This window comes from Papaver somniferum, chromosome 9, assembly GCF_003573695.1.
Source record: "Papaver somniferum cultivar HN1 chromosome 9, ASM357369v1, whole genome shotgun sequence".
Lineage (NCBI taxonomy): Eukaryota > Viridiplantae > Streptophyta > Magnoliopsida > Ranunculales > Papaveraceae > Papaver > Papaver somniferum.
The window spans coordinates 56,501,682-56,525,395 of NC_039366.1; the positions used below are offsets into that span (position 1 = coordinate 56,501,682).

At 37.7% G+C, this 23,714-nt stretch overlaps 2 protein-coding genes across 2 annotated transcripts; one reads left to right on the forward strand and one right to left on the reverse strand.

The window, feature by feature from the left end:
* Window positions 1-4,712: 4,712 nt before the first annotated feature.
* Window positions 4,713-6,039, forward strand: LOC113309415. Its single transcript, XM_026557847.1, has 2 exons — window positions 4,713-4,863; window positions 4,996-6,039. Exons 1-2 carry the CDS (start codon window positions 4,807-4,809, stop codon window positions 5,665-5,667), a joined length of 729 nt encoding a protein of 242 aa, XP_026413632.1. The 5' UTR covers window positions 4,713-4,806; the 3' UTR covers window positions 5,668-6,039.
* A 937-nt stretch (window positions 6,040-6,976) lies between these two features.
* On the reverse strand, window positions 6,977-13,162 carry LOC113313363 (DNA ligase 1-like). Its single transcript, XM_026562125.1, has 17 exons — window positions 12,266-13,162; window positions 11,959-12,075; window positions 11,522-11,623; window positions 11,339-11,437; window positions 10,987-11,217; window positions 10,812-10,906; window positions 9,982-10,069; window positions 9,625-9,756; window positions 9,352-9,464; window positions 8,755-8,856; window positions 8,600-8,661; window positions 8,396-8,467; window positions 8,194-8,267; window positions 7,952-8,008; window positions 7,614-7,691; window positions 7,417-7,494; window positions 6,977-7,315 (listed from the first exon to the last, which is right to left on the reverse strand). Exons 1-17 carry the CDS (start codon window positions 13,010-13,012, stop codon window positions 7,247-7,249), a joined length of 2,316 nt encoding a protein of 771 aa, XP_026417910.1. The 5' UTR covers window positions 13,013-13,162; the 3' UTR covers window positions 6,977-7,246.
* Between the last annotated feature and the right edge of the window lie 10,552 nt (window positions 13,163-23,714).

The following is a 23,714-nucleotide window of genomic DNA, read 5'->3' on the forward strand; positions in this document are numbered from 1 at the left end:
AATCAATTATATCAACAACCAAAGGTTGGATTATCTAATTGATTGAACATACGCACAACCTGTGATATTTCAATTATATAAACAAGTATAATGCGGAAAAGAAATAACACAAACACCAAAAAAATTGTCAACGAGGAAACTGCAAATGCAGAAAAACCTCGGGACCTAGTCCAGATTTGAACACCACACTGTATTAAGCCGCTACAGACACTAGCCTACTACTAGTTAACTTCGGACTGGAATGTAGTTGAGCCCTAACCAATTTCACACTGATCAAGGTACAATTGCGTTCCTTACGCCTCTTGAACCACGCCGGATTCTGCGCACTTGATTCCCTTAGCTGATCTCACCCACAACTAATAGTTGTTACGATCCAAAGTCGAAGACTTGATAAACAAATATATATCACACAGAAAAATCTATTGAATAGATAAATCTGTCTCCCACAAATATACCTACGAGTTTCTGTTCTGTCTGTTGATAAATCAAGGTGAACATGAACCAATCGATAACCCGGACTTATATTCCCAAAGAACAGCCTAGAATTATCAATCACCTCACAATAATCTTAATCAATTAACGAAACAAGATATTGTGGAATCACAAACGATGAGATGAAGGTGTTTGTGACCACTTTTCTATCTTTCCTACCGGAGATATAAATCTCAAGCCAATCTTATGATTGTACTCAATCACGATATAAACAAAAAGATCAGATCACGCAACTACAGAGAAAATAGTTGGGTCTGGCTTCACAATCCCAATGAAGTCTTCAACTCGTTAACCTACATGGTTTCGTGAAAAAAACTAAGTTTAAAGGAGAATCGACTCTAGTCGCAACTAGTATCACACATGAGGTTGGGGGATTAGGTTTCCCAGTTGCTAGAGTTCTCCTTTATATAGTCTCCAAATCAGGGTTTGCAATCAATGTTACCTTGGTAACAAAGCATTCAATATTCACCGTTAGATGAAAAACCTGATTAGATTCAATCTAATATATTTCAACCGTTAGATCGAACTTAGCTTGTTATACACAAATGAAATGTACCATCATTTAGATAAAAGTGACCCTACCTAAATGTGTACACTTAGTTGGTTCAACAATACAACTAGTTCAAATGACTCAAATGAAACTAGTTAGAGAGTTTTTCAATTGTTTATATTCTCATAGAAGTATACAAGACACGATTGAAGCAAAATCGATTTTGATTCACTCAAATCATTTCATGAACAGTATAGCCACGGTTTGCAAAAGATTGCATTCCTTAGTATATAAATGTATTAGTTCATGAACAAACCGATTTTAGAACATAACCTAATTAAGTATGCAAACGGCTACGCATCCCAAAGTAGCCGAACTGAGCTTGGTTACGCCAGTACGCGTACGGGTACACATACCATACTACACTTCCAACCTCCAACAGAAATTCACGGAACTTGAACTTCCGCCAGTATGCGTTCGGGCATGCATACTTAGTTCTCGGACTTCCAATAACCAACCCGTACGTGTACGGGTACGCATACCATGGTTCCCGGTTTTGTACTTTACACAAATGTGAATACACATTATGTTTATATTTAATCATGGTTACATGTTCTAAACCCGCATTTCAATCATTGAAACATTCTTGGAAGGCGACAATAGCTGTCTCACACAAACTATTAGCTTCAAAGCAATTTTCAAGTGATCGAATAATCAATACGAAATATTCGAGTCTACATCAAATGATTGTCTCACACAAATCATGTAAGATGTTACAATGCGACTTTCACATGATCATCTTTTGACTTTTGTCAAGAATAAAAGATGAACTTGGTTAAAGCGAAAGCTTACCAACACATATTTCGAGAAATAGATAAGCGAGATAAACTCGGCTCGAAATATCAAATGTGTATAATTGAAGTCTATATAGCAATACGACTTTTGTCTCAAATAGGAGATAAAGTAGATAGACTTTTGAATGATAGATGAGTTCAAGTCTCCGCATACCTTTTGTTGATGAAGTTTCACAAGTTCCCTTGAGTAGTTCTTCGTCTTCATTCGATGAACGCCGTGAAGTCTAAAGCTCAACTACAGTTACTATCCTAATCCGAGACTTAGCTATAAGTAGACTAGAAATCAAGACTTATAGTTTTGGCAACTAAACTTGACAAACAAGTTTGAGATATCAACGCTTGCGAGTTCGACCGAGCAATGCTCTAATAGGAGGAACATTGAAAGGTGAGTGTGCAGTTGCACACACCCCCCCCCCCCCCCCTCAAATGTGAGCTTCCAAACCGAATTTGAGCTATTGTAACCTATTTTGGCCATTTTAACCCTTTCGCACCGCCTCAAACATGCGTCCATTGGTAATTTTCCCACCTGTTCCTCAAATCTTAGTTTCGTCCCTGTGTTCGAACCCCTGGATAGGTCATCACCAGTTCCAAATATAACTTATGCAAGGTAGTTCATAAAGCCTCAGTTTTTACAAAAAATGCTTCCGGAAGACATGTTGTTAAGAGAGAAAAAGAGAGTGATTTAGAAGTTTAAAGAAAAATTTATGGTTATCCAATTGATTTTAGAAATTTTATGGTTATGAATGTGATATTGGTAATTTGAATTTTTGATTTAATTTTGATAGTTATAAAAAAAGAATTTACATTCGGGGATACCTTTACAAATTGGGCGATACTAAATAAAAAAAAATAGAGATATCATGAAGTAACATGAAGAACCCCTTATCTTTAGATTTGTAGTAATGGCTAAATTTCCCTTATTTAATTAGTTGCTAATCATTTATGTTAGTTGTTAGATTATATACTCATTAGATTAGTGAGATAAACATGTAGATTAGGGTTACTGATTCCGAATTGTGTTAGTTTTTTGGTGAAAATAAAAGAGACAAGTTAAGAATCGGCATGGTCTTCATCCAGCATCCATGCAGATTTGGACGACCGACATGGTCACAAATTTAAGACCATGCCTACTGGTGAAAATTTAAACATGTGAGAAAAGAAAAAACAATCGGCATGGTCTTGATGATGAAGACCATGCCGGCTTTAACTTTTCATTTTTTTTAGTAAAAGCCTACTATGCTTTGTTGCATCTTGTGGATTAATTCCATTTAGAATATTAATTCCATTTAAAGCAAAACTAATGGTGCATTTTTCAAAGCAAAAATGGATATCGGATGATCAGTGAAAATTTATTTGGTAAAGTAGAGAGAGTCCACATGGTTTATGCTCACGAAAACTATCCAGGTTTTAGAAAGATAATTTTATCTTTTTAATTTTTTTAGACATCCCTTATCATGGGTCTGGCATTATTTAACTCAAAATATCTTCCAACGTGTGAGACCATCCCAGAATGCGGGTTCTACAAAAAAAAAAAAAAAAAAAAAGTAAACTAGATTTTTAGCATTTCTGGCAGCAGAACTAATCAGAGTTAAGTAATGCGTGCACAAAACCAGACTCGTAGTGGCACTATAGAGCTATTCAGCTGCTGTGGTGCTAAACATAATGCACGTAGGCGGGAAGGGAGGGAAAAAGCAAAAGGCCGTTCTCGGATGAGACATAAAGCCGCGGGGTCGTGGCGCCAACCCTACTTTGGTGGAAAGAATTATTTAACTATCTTCCCACGCTATTATTTTGTTCATCTTTTCTCGTCCTCTTTTGTCTAAATTTCCCATTGCTCTTTTTCACTTTTTACTTTCTAAAGATAAAAATCCATTACATATAATTTTATAACCGAAAAAGATAATTTCTTCTAAACTCAAAACTACCCTTCATTTCTTCTAAGTCTTGAAAGGATATGATGCGAGTTTGGAGTCTTTGAGGCCCCTGTCTATCAAAGTACCTCCTTTTCAATTTCCATTGACCCCAAAGTAGTACTCATTTTTCTACCGGTCGCAATTATATTATTCTCGTTTTAACCGTTTGTTCGCATGGCATTGTTGGGGCCTCATTGTAATCATCACTTGTTTTTCTTCTTTTTAAGCCTAAAGAGGAGGAGGCAGTGGCACCAGAAGAAGAAACGCTAACACTTTTCTAGTTCACAAGTACACACAAAGGCAATGAAAATGGACATCTTTGGCAAACATTCTTGATCCAAAAAAATTAATTCCTCCAAATCGCACCTACATTTTTGACTAAAAAGGTTGCGACAAAACTGACCACCAAAAAATGTGGTGTTATGGTGATCTTAGATTCTCAGTAATCCATGGGGCAAGGACACATGGCAATTGGTAACACCAGAAGAGAATTTTGGACAGACAATATCTTTAGGTCTACGTACATAGTGTACAAAGATCATGGACATGCACATAACAGTATTTTGTATTTCCTCTCACTCTCCGTAAGCAGTGTTTTTGAATAGTTATGGATTTGGGGTTTACTATATGCAAAAAATAGAAGAAGAAGAATACAAAGTTTAGGTTAGGAGGAGATAAGGAAAAGAGAGACATAAAAAGAGGAGTGATATTGACAGGGTTTTTATTTTTCTCTACAAACCCATGTGCATTAACATATTTTTTTGATTTTGATTGACATTTTTAAGCTCATTAACCTATCAATAATTCCAATTTAAATTCCTAAACATTACCTGTAATCCATTTCTATTAAGAAAATATATTTAAATGGTCATATCAAATATTGGGGTCACACTCAGAAAAGAAAATAGTGTTGTGCATCAAGAAGTTGTTATAAGAAGTGAAGATGGTTGTCACTTTATTACCTCTCCATCCATTCACCCATTTACACATCAAATCTCTCCATCTCTCTTTCTAGTCTCAAGTCACAGGCTCATAAGTTTGTTTTTAACACAAGAAAATGGACAATTCAAGAAACTCTATCAATTGGACTCATAACTATTATTACCAGGGAAAGGTAAAACATGATCTCCCCTTAAAGCACATCACATTACATTGTCTTGTTTAGTTTAGTTTTTTTTGGTTTGTTCTTTGTTTGGAGTTGTTGTTAGAGAGCTTTTACTTAATGGGGTTTGTTTGAATTTTGCAGAATATGGAAGAATTGAGGCACTCTCTGTTGTTTACAACTTTGGAGCTGGAATCAACAAGATTAGCAGCTCAAGAAGAGATTATTAGAAGAGAGGAACAAGTAAACCATCTCAAAGATCTTTTAAACAGAACCATCAAAGAGAGAGATGAAGCAGAAGAAAAATGTCAGAGTCTTCTAATTGACAAACTCTTGCTCCAACAACAGCAACAAGCTGCTAATTATGTCACCGGCATCTCAAGCATTGAAGATGAACCAAAAAGAGGAGGAGACTCTAGCACTGGAATTTCCTCATCGGATTGCGAGGAAAGTATTGTATCGTCTCCGGTAGTGATGATGATGGATACCATTCCATTACCCAATATACAGTTAACGCCAGAAAAGCCATTGCCAGAGAAAGGCAAGTTTTTACAAGCAGTAATGAAAGCAGGGCCGTTGCTTCAGACACTACTCCTGGCTGGGCCACTTCCACAGTGGAGACACCCACCACCACCACTTATTGAGATACCACTAGTTGGAGTAGCCGTTCCTTCGTTCTCACAACCACAACCGGAACTTGGCATTAACAATCAAAGTTGTGGAACACTCAACAAGAGGAAAAGAAGTTTAATGTTCTGTGAAGGTTCTGATTCTTCTATCAATTCCCACAAGTACCAAAGGGTTCTACTCAATTGACTTTCACTATTTGCACTGTATATGTAGGATGGTCTATATATGTGAAGACCTTATCTCAGTAGAAAATTTAGCATGATGAAATGGATCATGGATATCGTGTCTATTTGGCACCGTGTATAGCAGATTGTCTTAGGTATTGAGGGTCATAAGTAACTCTTAACTTCATTTTAGAAAGAGGGGCAGAGATTTCTTTTAGGCTGTTAGCTTGTATTGGGTGAGCATTATTAGCTTTTATCTCCATTTACTTCTAGTTTTAGTCTTTCATGGTCAATTGCGGATGGGTATTGAAATTTCTGCAGTGGCCTTGATTGTATTTGTAATACACAATATATTACTATTATGAATGAAAATTTATATATTCATGGATTTGGAGTTGTTAGGATGGCATGGCAGTGGGTTTGCCAACAACCAGAATCCTCTTTGACATGACATGTGGGTCCAAAAATCTAATTCTAAAATCCATCAGTAGGGCTACTACTGTTGTTGTATCATCATACTGATGTTAACCCGGATACCTTCGTTTGACGTTGTTTTCTGCCTAAAGGCTATGGAAGACGAAGTAGAAACCATGACCTAGGATTATACTCAAGAGCTTGCCCAACTGAAATATAAACAGTGCCGGCCATGAGCAAAAAGTTCATCTAATGTGTTTTAACCTTCTCTGGACAAATTTGGCTGTTATGCATTGTCCTCATTGCCAAATTGGCTCTTTCGTAACATGCATTGATTCATAGAAAATTTAGCATGATGAATATCGGATGATATCTCCATTTACTTTTTAGTCAAGTCTGCAAATTGTTTAGGTATCTTTGGTCCTTTGGGTTCATTGCTTCTGCTCTTTGTTCTGCCGCTTTTCACTGTTCAAAATGTTATCTTGATTAGATTATTTATAACAAATAAATAATAAGAAATTCCTAACTACTAACTAGAATTGCTGCTTGTTTTGTTTCAGCAGCAGGCAACAACTAGTAGTAAATCATCACCAGAATGGAATAGATGGCTTTCTACTGATACTGGAAATGTTCTTCTTGGTTTCAACAGTTCGACCAGAGACAGGGCAACTACCTTGGATACCAGAACAAGGAATGACTGCAGGAGAGAAATAGCTAAATTCTACTATAATATCTATGCAGTGCAATGTTGTAACCCTACTTTCCTGTTCTGCCAAGGAGTTGATATGAACTTACTTTACAAATCCGCATAGACAGATTAAGGGTAGTGGATTTCATTCCTAAGTATGTCGGGAGGGAGATTCCATGAATATGGCGTTGATTCAGTTGATACCGATAAAAAAATGGAAACTTACTAATAGCAAGCACAATGCTATGGCAAATTTAACGGGCAGAAATAAAAAGAACAAACATATCATTTAACGTCCATTTGAAAACCAATGCCCCAGTATAACGTATAAGGTTGACTCACATGTAAGTACCTCCTCAGTTGTCCCTAAGAAGCCCTGGACATTACAATCAGAGAATTGTGAACTGCTTTGCTAAGATATTCCCTGGACGATTCCACTAATATGCTTTTAGTGATGATTACCGATCTCAAACTTTCGAAGGTTACGAGTTTTAGTGATTCAGTTATCATCCTCTTCATCTTGGTTGTTTCCATGGTTAATCTTTTGAGCACGATACATATCAGCAACCTGAAATGAGTTTGGAGCATCATTAACACACATTTAGATAATCAGAAGTGAAACCAACTCATTTACATTTTTCTATGAAATTATCGTTTATATTGCTTCACCTGATCAGACGTTGTAGCTTCCTCTGGCTTCTTGTCTTCTCGTACACGAAGCAGGCGTGGAAATCGCAGAGAAATGCCCTTTTTGCAAAATAAGACATGGATATAAATTGGAGGATTTAGTATAAGAATGGAAGACTCGAAGAGAATATTAGATTTGGATGAAAGCCAACAAAAGAAAACACTCAAAAACATTTAACCTTGACTGCATCCACAGCACCAGCTGCAGCAAGATAAACAGGACTAATACTCAAATCTGCAGCTTTAACCTCCCACACCTGAATGAGAGAAATAATTAAATAAGAGGACGCAGCAGAAAAAGGAAACTTTTTACAATTATTATTGACAACATTACTACAATGTTTCTGCTGCTTGTAAGCAGAACCTAGTTAGTGAAGTAGTTTATTACCACTGGACAAGAAAGCAATGAGAATTTAACGCTGAGATAGTAATTGAGTGGATATAGTAACTACATCTTTAAGCCACATAGTAAATAATCAAATATATTACCGAAGGCAAAAGACGGGTGAGTAATTACCTCAGTTGGTTCAAACCATACATCTGGATTAGTTGCATCTGTAAAGCGGTAGTATGACTGAAAGTGACCAAACACAAAGGTTGAAATTATAAAAACCAGATGCAGAAAACTAGGAGCGTGTTCGTTTTTGCTTAATCATCTGAGTCTATCTCAGAGACCCTTGAGCTCAGATCTGATTCAAACGTGTCGAGAAAAAAAAAAATCTTTATCGAGGTTTCCACCAAGAGAAATGGAAAGCATACCTTTGGTTGAGGAATCACTTGACTTTCAAGACTGGAAGAACGCTCTTCGAGCATTTTTTCAGAAAATCCGGTGCCTAAATCATCAGACAAATACATGTCAAGAATTAGGTTTGTTTGCTACAGACTAAAGAATGTGGGCGACTAGCCATACTATATAAACAATCTTATATATTATTCTCGGAAGAAGCATCAAATTCATTACCTATCTTGCATATGCATTGGAATTCCTCTTTCTCATCATCATAACAAGCAAGAAGAAAGCCTCCATAACCACCTACAGATGATCCAAAAAAATTTGCAACCTCAATGTAAGTGTTTCATTTCACCTAGCCAGTCAACCTGACAGTTGCACCTAAAAACAGGTGCACACTATGCTCATCCAAAGAACACTTCTTTTTGCACTTACCAGTACGTTTTCCTCTGCCATGGTATGCCCCTATAGGAACCAAATCTAGGGAGTCTCCGATGCTGTACATAAAGTTACAATTAAAGAATTAAGAGAACAGGAAAAAAAAATTGAACAAGGAGAAGAAGAGAAAAATGAAAAACTTGGAGCCCTACTTGTCCATATAATCCTTCTTCAGTTTCAACCAGTTGTTTGACCTCTTCGCAGGCTCATAAGTAGCTTCTGTACTTAATGTTTTGACAATCAAACCTTCGCAACTGCATTTTTAACCAAATTAATCAACTGTAACAACAGCTGTTTAAATAGTAACTGCGAGTAAAATAAAAAGGGAACCTGCATAATTGATAAGATGATGCAAACAACATTATGAGCACCTCTTTCTTCTCGTGAAACGAGATGCAAACTTGCGCATTAGCTTTATAGACTACCAAGGGAAATACACAAGTTTTTTGGCTAATGAGCTCGACAAGATGTTTTGCCTTTCAGCAAGTGTCCATTAGTTGGTCAGACACTTGGTAGTTCTACCAAGGGGCGTGGGGTACGAATCCCACTTGCATCTGGGTGGGGGACTTCTTTCTCCACGCCTAGTTATTGGGGTTTTGTGAGTAACAAACCTCTACTTACAAAGAAATTTAAATAAAGAAAAGAAAGAGAGAAGCTCAACAGATATGTTTGAAGAGAACCATAGTTATTTACTATTTAGTGACACCGACACATCACCACTAGAATAGATTGACTAGCCGTTATAATACCTGTCCACAATTGCAGTATCAAGAAAAGTCTGTATTGCTTCAAGATCGTTTGATGTTACTTCTGTCGCAAACTTAAATTCTCCTGGTACTTCCACAAATGAGTCATAAAGATGCTGTGGTAACACATGAAATGATGTTAGCTTCAGCTGCCCAAGAGTATAAGGAAAGATTCTGATGGAAATGGTGGAACAGAAATTCCAAAAGTATATATGCCGTGTGTTAGTTTTTGACCTCAACACCTAATTTCAAAAAAACGCACCACAAGAATCATACCTTTCTACGGACATTTAATTGCTCTTGGAGAAGTTGTTCACCATTGAGATACAATATATCAAAAGCAAAGATGCAAACTTGAACTGTTATGTCATCGATGGAAACATCTTTACGAGCGCGGTTACTCAGTTTCTGACAGAAGTTAAATTGGGGAATTCAGAAATAAACAGTAGACCAAAATCAGTACTAGGAAATTAGAAAACTGACAACTCACATAACCTAGGACTAGGAGAAAACTCAGCTTCTCCAATAAAAAGAACTGATTTACACTTGTCTAGTAAAACAACCTACGTAAGTGTAACTCAAAATGAATCTAAAGTCTGGAAATCTGGTAAAGTAGTGTACATCAAATGGTACCTGGAAAGACAAAATTTTACTGTTTTTGCGGTCAAATGCCACAACTTCACAATCCAGAACAAATGAGCTTACTGAAGGCTTCTTGAACCTACAATCTCATAATACAGACTAGGCATTATATTGGGCTTTCTTTTACAAGTCAAAAGTACAGAATTTGTTTTAGCGAAGGATGATCACAGCAACCATTACAGTTGTTTCTTGGTAAGAAGAACCCACAGAAGATTTACAATAGGCAACATAAGATTTATTATTTTAATAACAGAGACTAAGTCACGCACACCCCAAAAACATATAAACCAGATAAGCAATTCACCAGAGAACAAGATCCAAACACCGATTTATTTTAAAGAGGAAGAGCACTAATAGTTGGTTTGGACTCAAGATTATAGATATGGCCACTGTATGAAACAAAAGCAAAATCAATATCAGACATTAATCTATCCAGTTATAAGTTATTATTGCTAACCTGTGGGAATCTTCTGTTTTAAAAAAATCCTAGTTGCACATGTACGTAAATACTCAGTGTTCCAGAAGTCCTAAATCTTCTGTTTTAAGCACATTGTATTTGTGTCAGTACAAATCAGCGACTGAAACTACCCAGAAGCTATATATTTTTGTGCAGCGGTGATCAAATAGCATTCATTCCGATATCGATCTTGGGTATCTCTACATAACAAGATAAGCTGACTGGGTATACACAACAATTATCTCTTGTCACTCTCGAGCACATTCTTTCTTCTAGATTTCAAGGTTAAGTGTCTGACTGTCTTATAATATACAACATGTATGGAGCACGAACAACTTAACTATCTGCCATGATACACCATTACCTTTGCACTGATTGAATAACATCAGGAAACTTTCCAGTATTTCTTTCAGCATTTCGACTATATATCTCAACTGAACCATCTTCGAGGTAGTGTATCTGTAAGTTAACAAGAGAAGTCGCATAAAACAGATGACATTTAAAACACGTACCAGAGGTGATTTTGGAAGTTAAGATACCTGAGCACGTTCCCCATCATACTTGTACTCACAGGTGAAATCCCTGTTCTGGAATTTGTCGAGAATCTCTGACACCCCCTTTGTGGGTTTGGCTAACATAGGACCAATAGGAACACCTGGTACAAAAGTACATGTATCGGGGAGCTTCAACACACCATCACTGAGAAGAGCACTGACAATGGTATCATATTTAGGGTGCACGGAATAGACTTGCTTTATAACCTTTACAGCCTGAAATGCATAGTACACAGAATTATAACTTAATAGATTTCTTCGTTATTTCTATTTCTTCAGTTGGCAATGACTAACATAATATTTCATAGTAAAAGAATAGTTAGTATAATCAACTAACTTCTTCAATAGGGGGATCCGACGGTCTTTCAGAATATGCAGCAGCTTGAGCCAAAGCTACTAAGACAGTCTGCTCTGCCAAACCAATCCTCAACTTTGACTGCAACAAAAGAGTAGCTATAGCTTAGGAGGAGCAAACGAAAGCAAATGAAAAATTAAGGATATCTCATGTCTTAGTTATCACCTGCAGAAGACGAATTATATACAGAGGTTCACAATCACTAGCTGCAACAAGAAGTGCTTTGATATGGTTCCTTTTTCTCTCCTGACTATCCTTCCCCGAAACCTGATATAGAAGAAATGCAGGAATCAACAGAAGCAACGAGAAGCATATACTCGATAAAACTTGTTACGAAGTTCAATAAAAACTGAAAATAGATCAAACGTATGGCAAAGCTAAGATGATAGTAGAGAAAGAAATTCTTAAACAACCATTACTGTTATCTCTCCAAACAACTAAATTCACTATTCGCAATATCGACAATATCTCTATTTAATTAGAAGTAAAGTATAACATTTAGCAGATAATAACATTAAGCAATGCATTACTAAATTACGAAGGCGTAAAATTACAAATAAGTGATTTCTAGTTCACATAAACAATTAAGCAATAAAGAGCACCTTGGCAAGAATACGAAATGTATCCAAAACCTTCGCAACAGTTAATGGAGCAGGCTTGAACATCGTAGATTGAGAAGAACGGCTTGCTTTTGCTACCAAACCCAAGTCTCCCTCTTTCTGTACAGAAAAACCCATCATCACTTAGCAGCGTAATAAACAAGAAATACACAATACTACAACAGTACAACTAAAGTATGGCAAGGAATTGTCAACGATAATCTCTCTTGTTTCAATCAATCAAGTATACAAGTTTATCATTAAGGATGCACATTTGCATAAGAAAGACCTAACCAAAAAATTAGATTACCTTGAGCTCTTTTTTAATTTGAGTCTCACTCTTTCCATAAGCTTCACTAAGTGACTTAATAATAGCAGCATCTCCAATTCCAAGCTCAATCCCATCATGTGCAGGATAAATTTTACATGCAGATAGATAAACAAAAGAAACCAAATCTCCAGGTGTAGTAGCAATTACAGTTCTAAAAACATTACCAAGAATATCTGTAATCACAATTCTTGATGACTCGTTAGATATCAGATCAAATGCCCTAGCAAGAAACACAAACGGAATCGATTCCCCGGCTTTCCAAAACGCAGCCGATTTTGGCTTAAAATCTAATCCTTTCTTTTTCAACAAAGCAATCTTTTCACCCAGATTAACTGATTTGTCTTCCTTCTTGACCTCCTTTGACTCTTCTTTTACCCCTTCTAGGGTTTTAGGTTTCTTAGCCAGAGGACCATCTTCGGTTACAGCTTCAACTTTAAGGGCATCTTCTGTTAGGGTTTTAGCGTCCTTCTTGGAAGGAGATGGAGAAGGAGATTGGGGTTTTTTCTTTGCATTAGGTCGATTACCCATGAGCATAGCGAAAGCATTTTTTGGTGCTGGTGGATCAGACATTTCGAGATATTTGATTTTAGGGTTACGATTAGGTTTTGAAGAGAAAGGGGAGATTGATATCAATGGGTTGTTTTTGGAGAAGAGAAATCGGGGCAGGAATGATGTCGAAATTAGGGGTTTTCTACCGAAATAAGAACATGAACGCAGAGTCAGCATTAAACTATTAAAGAAGTGTGCGTTGTAAGGTTTTGACTAGAGATTTTATGACTATGGCGGGAGTAAACAAAGAATTAGCTGGTGGGAAAGTTAAGAGTGGCGGGAAATAAACTTCGTCAGGATTGAGCGACACATTCGGGTTTGGAGTAGGGCCACTCTATAAGCTTTTTCCGTTGGTGAAGAGCCACGAATCAGAATAACAAAATAAACGGACAGACTCATCATTATATATGAGCCTCTGCTAAACTCCGAGGGGCGTGGCCTACTGGGGACCACAAAATCCGGGAAGCATGTGTGAGACGTTTTTTTTTGTTGTTCTTTTTTCGGTTCGTACAGAATCGCTAGCCCCGAATATGGCCACGAGAACATGACCGTCGATTATGAAATGCTCATATGGTTAATCTTTTGGGTTACTATGTTGACCAACATACACGTACATGTTTGGGCATGGTTTTCACAAACCCAGTAAACGTATATTTCAAGTGTGTGTGACAAGCTAGTTTTCGATCTAACGGTTGAGAAATATTAGCTAGAATCTAAATCAGGTTTTCATCTAACAGTGAATAAGGATTGCTTTGTAACTAAGGCAAAACCCTGATTTGAAGGTTATATAAAGGAGACATCTAGCATTGTGCAAAACTAATCCCCACACGTCTGTGTGATACTAGTGCGCTCGCTAGAGTCGATTCTCCTTTAACCTTTGGTTTTCTTCTCTAAAACCAGGTTAACAACTTAAAGACTTCATTGGGATTGTGAAGCCAGACCGATACTACTTTTATCGTAGTTGTGTGATCTGATCTTGCATCTTCTATCGTACGAGTACAATCTTTGATTGGCTTGAGATCGTGAGAGTTCTCCGATAGACAAGATAAAGAAGTCACAAACATCTTCGTCTCACTGTTTGTGATTCCTCGATAAACCGCCTGTGTAGTCAGGAAGGATTGTAGAGAGGTGATTGATTAATCTAGGTTGTTCTTCGGGAATATAAGACCGGATTATCAATTGGTTCCTGTTCACCTTGATTTTATATCTTAAGACGGAACAAAACCTAGGGTTTATTTGTGGGAGACAGATTTATCCTTTGATAGACTTTTCTGTGTGAGACAGATCTGTTTATTATCAAGTCTGTGATTTTGGGTTGCAACAACTCTTGGTTGTGGGTGAGATCAGCTAAGGGAATCAAGTGCGTAGTATCCTGCTGGGATCAGAGGCGTAGGAGTACAACTGTACCTTGGATCGATGGGAGACTGATTGGGGTTCAACTATAGTCCAGTCCGAAGTTAGCTTGGAGTAGGCTAGTGTCTGTAGCGGTTTAATACAGTGTGTATTCTATCTGGACTAGGTCCCGGGGTTTTTCTGCATTTGCGGTTTCCTCGTTAACAAAATTTCTGGTGTCTGTGTTATTTTTTTTCTGCATTATATTTTATAATTGAAATAATACAGGTTGTGCGTTCGTGATCATCAATTGGAAATCCAACCTTTGGTTGTTGATTGATATTGATTGATCCTTGGACATTGGTCTTTGGTACCGTCAAAGTTATTCCTTGTATTTGATAAAGACTCGCTATTGTTTTTAGCTTGAGTAAAATTCAAATCAAGAGAGAGATATTAACTCTTTGAGATACTTTTATCTAGATTGAGCCTGACTGTCTAGTTGATTCTCTAGCATAGTATTTCGGAGTTAGTCCATACAAATTGCTAAGCAAAATATTGGGTGGTGTTGTTAGACCCCCGTTTTTTCAGAGAGATTTGGTAATATAAGAAAATAAGGAGGTGCCAACACGATTGATAAAAGCAGCAAATAAGCTAAAAAGCTCATTTATGGAGCATCGAGTACCATGTACTCTAAAAGACAATTTTATTTATGTACGGCTTAAACTTAGCTAGATACATGATTGCTCCTTAGAATGAGCTTACAAAACACTATGCATACATTAATATAACACAATAAGTAGGTCATGCAGTACCAAGAGCAACAAGCTCAGCACGACGAGTAACAATTTATTCCTCAATAAAATTCATAGTCTCCAATGCACCGACTACATGCTCCCTCACTTTGGATATGTCAGCTTCACGTGTGACATAGCGACGCTCTACCTTTTCTTCTATGAGAAAAGAGACATTAGCTTGATGACGAACCTCTTGGAGCAAAGAGACCGTGTTAGCCTTAAGACCTTCTAAGCGCTTGATCTCTTGCTCAGGTTCATAACGTGTAAGAGCACCGTAAATGGTAGGAAACGCCAACACCCATGACCCGTGAGATGAGGCCATAATAACGAGATGGTAATAGATGTGCCACAATGCATAGTCATCCTCAGACAATATGAGGATTATTTAAAAAAAAAATGCAGGAAAGATTTGTCACCATACTCGCCATGCCATGGTAATCAACATATGAATGTCCCTTATTACTGATACAAACAAACAAACAAAAAAAAAAAGTCCTCCACAAGATAAAACAAAAGATGAATGATGATGCACCACCAAGAGCCCACTCTTCTTTAGGCGAAAAGAAAAAAATGGAGGAGAGAGGCGTCCGACCAAGCCTCGGTCACGCAGAAGAAGCAATGCATAAAGACTAAGAAAGAGATGCGTGAATAAGCCTTGGCTACGTGGAAGAAGAAAAATAAAAGCAACGAGGATTAAAGAATAACCAAGAAGCCAAAAAAAGTGTAACAATCCTACTTTTCGCATCATCCCGACTGATGATCATGTAGAAAATATGTCGTTCAAATCATATGCAACCTCATCTATGAAAGTAATTGTATGTAGCAGGAATAATTTAAGCTAGTAAATAAATACAAAATTACTAATATGCCTGTAGTGATCTACACTACGAACTGATGATAAAGTTCAACCTATATGATCTACACTGCAGGATTGAAAATAAATCTCAAAGAGGCAGGGAAGAACAACAAACTCTAATTTTCGATTATCTGAAGAAAAAAAACAGTCAAAGCATTCTCAACATATTAGGTTTTTAAAATGGCACATGTGCCAATCACACTCACACACTACTAAATGCACCGATTTGCTAATAGGGGGTGCCTCTAACATGGTATATGACAATGCCCCTCCCTTACAGCTTATCCTTGTCCTCAAGGATAAATCTGGAAAACTTAACCTTGATAAAAGCAGTGTCCTCCCAACAATAATCACCTTCCGGAGCATGGGACCATTACACAAGCACCTGTGGGACTTGCTGACGGCCCTTGAGAATCACGCGAGAATCAATCACATCTACTGGATTAACCTTCATTAACCCATGCTTGTCCAAGGAAGGTAAGCATGTCTGTGGAACAATACCCTGACCAATCTTCTTCTTTAATTGTGAAACGTGAAAAACAGGGTGAATGCGAGACGTAGGAGGTAATTGCAGTTTATATGCTACTTGGCCAATACGTCCAGTACTTGATAAAGGCCAAAAAACTTAGCAGAGAGTTTGAGGTTCTTACGCAGTTGGATGGAGGTCTGTTGATACGGCTGCAGGCGTAAATAGACCCAATCACCTACCAAAAATGATCTCTCAACTTTGTGTTTGTCTGCATGTTGCTTAATGCGATGTTGAGCTTCAAGTAAATTATGTTGCAATACCTCTGCAAGCATCTTGCGCTGATGCATGTAATCTTCAACAGTGGAGTTGGAAATAGAAGAAGAAGAATGTAAACCGAACTGGGGTGGATCATACCCGTATAAGGCATGAAATGGTGTGAGGCGTAGACTGGTGTGGTAAGTGGTATTAAACCACCACTCTGCCAATGAAAGCCAAGAAGCCCACTTAACGGGCTTGTAACTGCACATGCAACGTAAGTGGGACTCTAAGCAGGCATTAACACGCTCTGTCTGGCCGTCCGTCTGTGGATGATAGAAGGTACTGAGGTGCAGTGAAGTTCCGACAGCCTTGAATAGCTCACGCCAAAATCCACTTAAGAACACGGCATCCCTGTCAGACACTATAATAGATGGAACTCCATGGAGCTTGAGAATAGAGTTTATGAACACCTTGGCAACTGACTGTGCAGTGTATGGATGGAGTAATGCAGTAAAGTGGTTATACTTAGTAAAACGATCAACAACAACTAAAATTACCTCCTTGCCCTCTGACTTTGGAAAGCCAGTGATGAAATCCATACTCAAATGCTTACAGGATTGATCAGGGACAGGAAAGGGCTGAAGTAGGCCTGCTGGTGAAGTGTGCTCCACCTTATTCTGTTGACAGACTGCACATTCGAATTTGATCAAATCCTTCTTCAAGCAGACCCACTGGAAATAAGCCTTAGGTCGCTGATAACAAACTTGCATTCCTGAGTGACTGCCGATAGCGGAGGAGTGAGCAGCTGTAAGAACCTTCTGACGAGCATTACCAGAGGAACCAATGTAGATTCTTCCAAGTTGTCGGATAATGCCCTGTGAATATGTGACTACTAATTTTCCCATAGTCTACGTAATGTATACAACTCAGAGAATCGTATGCTAAGTAGTATTGATGCCTCTGTTGAACTGATAATGCTAAGTAGTAAAAGATACTCAAGATCACAATAGTAACGAAGAACACAATATAATGTAAATGCTACTAAGTTATCATGAGATGCAAGAGATTATGTGGTTCGACTTTTGTCTACGTCCACGGGGTAATGAGTGATTGTTTTGTATTAAGTTATGATGGTTACAAAGATCTTAAATGCTTCCCAAAGTAATAAAGAGAACTTAAGTTGAAGTAAATACTTAAGTTCTAAACATTAAAGAGGTATAAGCTTAAGACTAGATCTTCTCTCCTAGATGTTGAATTCCCTTAGTTTGTTGGTGAGGCTTGGTATTTATAGCCCTTTCTACTCCAGGTATATCTTTGTTGTCTTTGGATTCATCGTTTCCTCATATACCTTTCGTACAAATGGTACCTTCGTTTGTAGTGTGCTTTCTCCAGTCGAACTCTGCCACCTCAGCTGACCCACGTTCCTTTGGGAACTTCCCAACCTCAGTACAGATTGTACCTTCGTTCACCGCCAGCCTATGCTAGTCAGGTTCCACCACATCATCTTTCTCCACGTGCTCTAATTATGCGTGTAGATAAGAGATTTGTGCATTTAATGATGATTAGATATGTCATATGTTAGAGCATTGCTCGGCCGAACCCGCGCGTTGTTATCTCAAGCATGTTTGTCAATGTTAGTGATCAAAACTATAAGTCCTGATTTCTGGTCTACTATAGCTAAGTCTCAGACTAGGATAGAAAGTGTAGTTGAGCTCAAGAACTCCATGGCAATCATCATACAAAACCGAAGAACTACTCAAGGAACTGGTGGAACTTCATCGACTAAAAGGTATGTGGAGACTTGAACTTATCTATCACTCAAAATTCTATCTACTCTATCTTCTATTTTGAGACAAAAGTCGTTTTGCTATATAGACTTCGATTATACACATGTGCTATTTCGAGCAAGTTTATGTCGCCCATCTATTTCTCAAAATATGTGTTGGTAAGCTTTTGCTTTGGCCAAGTTCATCTTTACCTAGTGACGAAAGTCATGTTATGTTTCAATCACTTTGAAAATTGCTTACTTTGATAAAAAATAATTTGTCAATAACAACTATATAATAACGTCCTCTAAGAATGTTTCAATAATTGAAATGAGAGTTTAGATTATATAACCATTGTTGGATATAAGCATTTTGTGGCAACACATATATGTATAAGTCATTTTTCCTTGAACCGAAGTATGCGTACTTTGTTGATCAGGAAAACCAGAATAAGTGTTGTGAGTTAAGTCCGCGAACTGGCGGAAGTTCTCTTCCCGATAAATTCTGCTGGAGTTTGAGAACTCCTTCCGGGAACTTAAGTCAAGTTGGTTATTTCTAAAGACGAATTTTTTGTGAACTTACATTTATAAAAACTAAGGTATGCAAAATGCAAGTCGTGTCTATAAAGTTCATGAATCGATTCGAGTGAATCAAATCGTTTTTGCTTCGATTGTGTCTTGTGTAGTTACATAAGATTTATACAATTGAACAACTCTCTAACTAGTTCATTTGAGTCATTTGAACTAGTTATGTTGAAGAATAATATGGTTGATATGAAAGTGCTCATATGGCTAACCATTTGGTTAACTATTGTTGAACCAACAAATGTACATGTTTGGGTACGGTTACACAAACCTAAAATCGTGCATTTCATTTATGTGTAACAAGCTAAGTTTTCGATCCAACGGTTGAAAGATATTAGCTTGAATCTAATCAGGTTTTCATCTAACGGTGAATATTGAATGCTTTGTTACCAAGCTAACATTGATTGCAAACCCTGATTTGAAAGACTATATAAGGGAGAACTCTAGCAACTGGGAAACCTAATCCCCACACCTCATGTGTGATACTAGTTGTACTAGCTAGAGTCGATTCTCCTTTAACCTTAGGTTTCTTCTTGAAAACCAGATTAACGACTTAAAGACTTCATTGGGATTGTGAAGCCAGACCGATACTACTTTCTCGTAGTTGTGTGATATGATCTTGCTGATTCTATCGTGTTGAGTACAATCGTAATGATTGGCTTGAGATTAATATCTCCGATAGGCAAGATATAAAAGTAGCCACAAACATCTTCGTCTCATCGTTTGTGATTCCACAATATCTTCTTTCGCCGCGTCGATTAAGATTATTGTGAGGTGATTGATAATACTAGGTTGTTCTTCGGGAATATAAGTCCGGGTTATCAATTGGTTCATGTTCACCTTGATTTATCAAAAGACGGAACAAAACTTGTAGGTATTTCTGTGGGAGACAGATTTATCTATTACTGGAGACTTTTCTGTGTGATACAAATTTGTTTATTAAAGTCTTCGACTTTAGGTCGTAGCAACTCTTAGTTGTGGGTGAGATCAGCTAAGGGAATCAAGTGCGTAGTATCCTGTTAGGATCAAAGATGTAAGGAGCGCAACTGTACCTTGGATCAGTGTGAGATTGATTGGGATTCAATTACAGTCCAGACCGAAGTTAGTTTGTAGTAGGATAGTGTTTGTAGTGGCTTAATATAATGTGTGTTCAATCTGGACTAGGTCCCGGGGGTTTCTGCATTTGCGATTTCCTCGTTAACAAAATTCTGGTGTCTGTGTTATTTCTATTCCGCATTATATTTTGTTATATAATTGAAATATCACAGGTTGTGCATTGTATCGATCGATTGTGAAATCCAACCTTTGGTTGTTGATTGGAAATTGATTGATCCTTGAACATTGGTCTTTGGTACCGTTTAAGTTGTTTCTCTTGTATTCAATTAGACTCGCAGATTTCTATTTGCTTGAGTAAGAATTGAATCAAGAAAGAGAGATATAACTCTTTGATATACTTTATTAAGATTGAGTCTAGTTGATTCTCTTGAAAGTATATTAGAGTTAGTCCATACAGATTGCTAATCGAAATATTTGGTGAGGTTGTTGTACCCCCGCTTTTTCATCGTCTACCTTTGTCCCTTCGCCAGCTGCCTTCCCCTAGACTAGGCTTTTACTTCTTTCATCTTGGCCATCGAGGTATCCCTTCTTGGGATGAGATAAAGTAGATCTGCGGAGTATCCTTTGCCACTTAGGTTTGCCTGTATAACGAGGGCTACACAGTTATCCTGTATGTGACCACTAAGATCGTGACACGTGTGAAAAAGTGGGGGTCTAACAACACCACCCAATATTTCGCTTAGAAATCTGTATGGACTAACTCCGAACTACTTTGCTAGAGAATCAACTAGACAGTCAGACTCAATCTAGATAAAAGTATCTCAAGGAGTTATTATCTCAATTTCTCAATTTGATCTTTACTCCAGCAAATAGAAATCTGCGAGTCATTATCAAAGAGAAATAACTTGGACGGTACCAAAGACCAATGTCCAAGTATCAATCAACTACAATCAACAACCAAAGGTTGGATTAGATAAGTTGATGATCTTAACGCACAACCTGTATTATTTAAATTATATAAAATATAATGAGAAAAAGAAATAACACAGACACTAGAAATTTTGTTAACGAGGAAACCGCAAATGCAGAAAAACCCCGGGACCTAGTCCAGATTGAATACACATTGTATTAAGCCGCTACAAACACTATCCTACTGCAACCTAACTTCGAACTGGACTATAGTTGAACCCAAATCAGTCTCCCACAGATCCAAGGTACAGTTTTACTCCTACGCCTCTGATCCCAACAGGATACTGCGCACTTGATTCCCTTAGCTGATCTCACCCACAACCAAGAGTTGCTCTAACCCAAAATCACAGACTTGATAATAAACAGATCTGTCTCACACAGAAAAGTATATAAGAGGATAAATCTGTCTCCCACAGATAAACCCTAGGTTTTGTTCCGTCTTTAGATATAAAATCAAGGTAACATGAACCAATTGATAATCCGGTCTTATATTCCCGAAGAACAGCCTAGATTAATCAATCACCTCTCTAATATCCTTCCTGATTACACAAGCGGATTGTCGAGGAATCACAAACAGTGAGACGAAGAGGTTTGTGACTTCTTTATCTTGTCTATCGGAGAACTCTCACGATCTCAAGCCAATCAATCGATTGCACTCGTACGATAGAAGATGCAAGATCAGATCAGACAACTACGATAAAAGTAGTATCGGTCTGGCTTCACAATCCCAATAAAGTCTCTAAGTCGTTAACGTGATTTTAGAGAAGAAAATCAAAGGTTAATGGAGATCGACCCTAGCGGGCGCACAAGTAGCACACAGACGTGTGGGGATTAGTTTTGCACAATGCTAGATGTCTCCTTTATATAGCCTTCAGATCAGGGTTTTGCCTTAGTTACAAAGCAATCCTTATTCACTGTTAGATGAAAACCTGATTTAGATTCAAGCTAATATTTCTCAACCGTTAGATCGAAAACTTAGCTTGTCACACACACTTGGGTAGATGTTTACCGGGTTCGTGAAAACCATGCCCAAACGTGTATGTGTATTTTGGTTCAACATAGTAACCCAAAAGGTTAACCATGTGAGCATTTCATATTAACATTGTTCTTCTTCACCATAACTAGTTCAATTGACTCAAATGAACTAGTTAAAGAGTTGTTCAATTGCTATGAGATCTTATGTAACTACACAAGACACAATTGAAACAAAGATGATTCGATTTGATCGAATCGGCTCATGAAATTATAGCCACGGTTTGCATAAAGCATTCCTTAGTAATTTAATGTTTCATGTTCAGAGCACATCTTTAGATCATAACCTCTTAAGTTCACAAACAAGTTCACAGACTTAAGTTAATCGGTTGAGTTCTCCAAACTCAGCAGAAATTCTCGGGATGAGAACTTCCGCCAGTTCGCGGACTGAGTTCGCGGACTTAGCACACAAACGAGTTTTGGAAAATCCCAGCAGAAATTCTCGGTCGAGAACTTCCCTCAGTTCGCGGACTTGGCAAGCCAATTCACAATCCTCCCGATTTCTCTTGATCAACAAAGTTCGAAAACTTCGGTTCAAGGGATACATGGTTATGTAATCTAAACTCTCATTTCAATCATTGAGACATTCTCATAGGATGCTATGTATCCGTTATTCACAGACCGATTCACGTCAGAGGAATTCTCAAAGTGATTGAAACTTTTCATGACTTTCGTCACTAGGTGAAGATAAACTTGATCAAAGCGAAATGCTTTACCAACACACGATTTCGAGATAAAATATAAGCAATGAATGCTCAGCTCGAAATGTCAAATGTGTATGATCTAGTCTATATAGCATACGACTTTTGTCTCATAAGAAGTAGGAGATAAAAGAGATAGACTTTTGAGTGATAGATAAGTTCAAGTCTCCACGTACCTTTTTGTTGATGAAGTTCCACGGTTCCTTGTATAGATCTTCGTCGTTGTATGATGAATTTCCATGAAGTCCTTGAGCTCAACTACACTTTTCTATCCTAGTGCGAGACTTATCTATGTAGGCTAGAAATCAAGACTTATAGTTTTGATCACTAACATTGACAAACATGCTTGATATAGCAACGCATGCGAGGTTTACCGAGCGATGCTCTAACAAAGTGCTCCGCAGAATATTGGTATTCACAGTTTGCCCCTTTTCTTTCATATTCTACCATTTGGTAGGATTGGAAGAAAACTCCCGTAACACCGCTATTTTTGCACGTAACGATTGGGTGGTCCCCACATGTCCTTTCATGCAATAACTTCCCCTTGAATTTCGGGACGTCCAAATTTTTGGATTCTCCAGCCGCCTATAAGAAGAGAATAAAGAGGAGGAATTTTCATTAACTCCCTTTCTTCTTCTCGAACTGTCGCTCTCTGTCTCTTTCACAGAGATTTTCTTCCGCTGACAACTGTTTATCTTCCTTTTGATTCGCCAAGGCTCCGGTTCAACACTCGATCATCTCATACAAGTAAGTAATACTTGCTCTTTACTGTTTCTTTTCGTACTTCTTCATGCTTGATTACGTCTTTCCTTCTCTGATTTATTAGAGGTTGCTGTTGTACTTGCATGTGAGAATTTTAATTCTCTTTTACTCGTTCATGTTGTATGAGAACATGGGTTTGTTTCCATTTTGTATTTTGATGATGATTCTGCCATGATTGTTCTTCGTCTGCAATTTCATCCATGGTGACGAATATCTTTCCATTTTGTCTCGTGATCGGTTTAAAACTGATTCCCTTGGTTGGTTTAGTTAAACCCATGTCCAAAGTATGATCGTTTATAC

What these genes read in the sequence shown, in the direction of transcription:
- LOC113309415 (XM_026557847.1), top strand. Translation starts at nt 4,807, where the DNA reads ATGGACAATTCAAGAAACTCTATCAATTGGACTCATAACTATTATTAC. An exon ending in ACTATTATTACCAGGGAAAG is followed by an intron (nt 4,864 to 4,995) that starts GTAAAACATGAT and finishes TGAATTTTGCAG; the next exon opens with AATATGGAAGAATTGAGGCA.
- LOC113313363 (XM_026562125.1), bottom strand. Translation starts at nt 13,012, where the DNA reads ATGCTGACTCTGCGTTCATGTTCTTATTTCGGTAGAAAACCCCTAATT. An exon ending in ATGATGGGGAACGTGCTCAG is followed by an intron (nt 10,907 to 10,986) that starts GTATCTTAACTT and finishes GTTAACTTACAG; the next exon opens with ATACACTACCTCGAAGATGG. An exon ending in GTAAAATTTTGTCTTTCCAG is followed by an intron (nt 9,757 to 9,981) that starts GTACCATTTGAT and finishes AACTTCTGTCAG; the next exon opens with AAACTGAGTAACCGCGCTCG.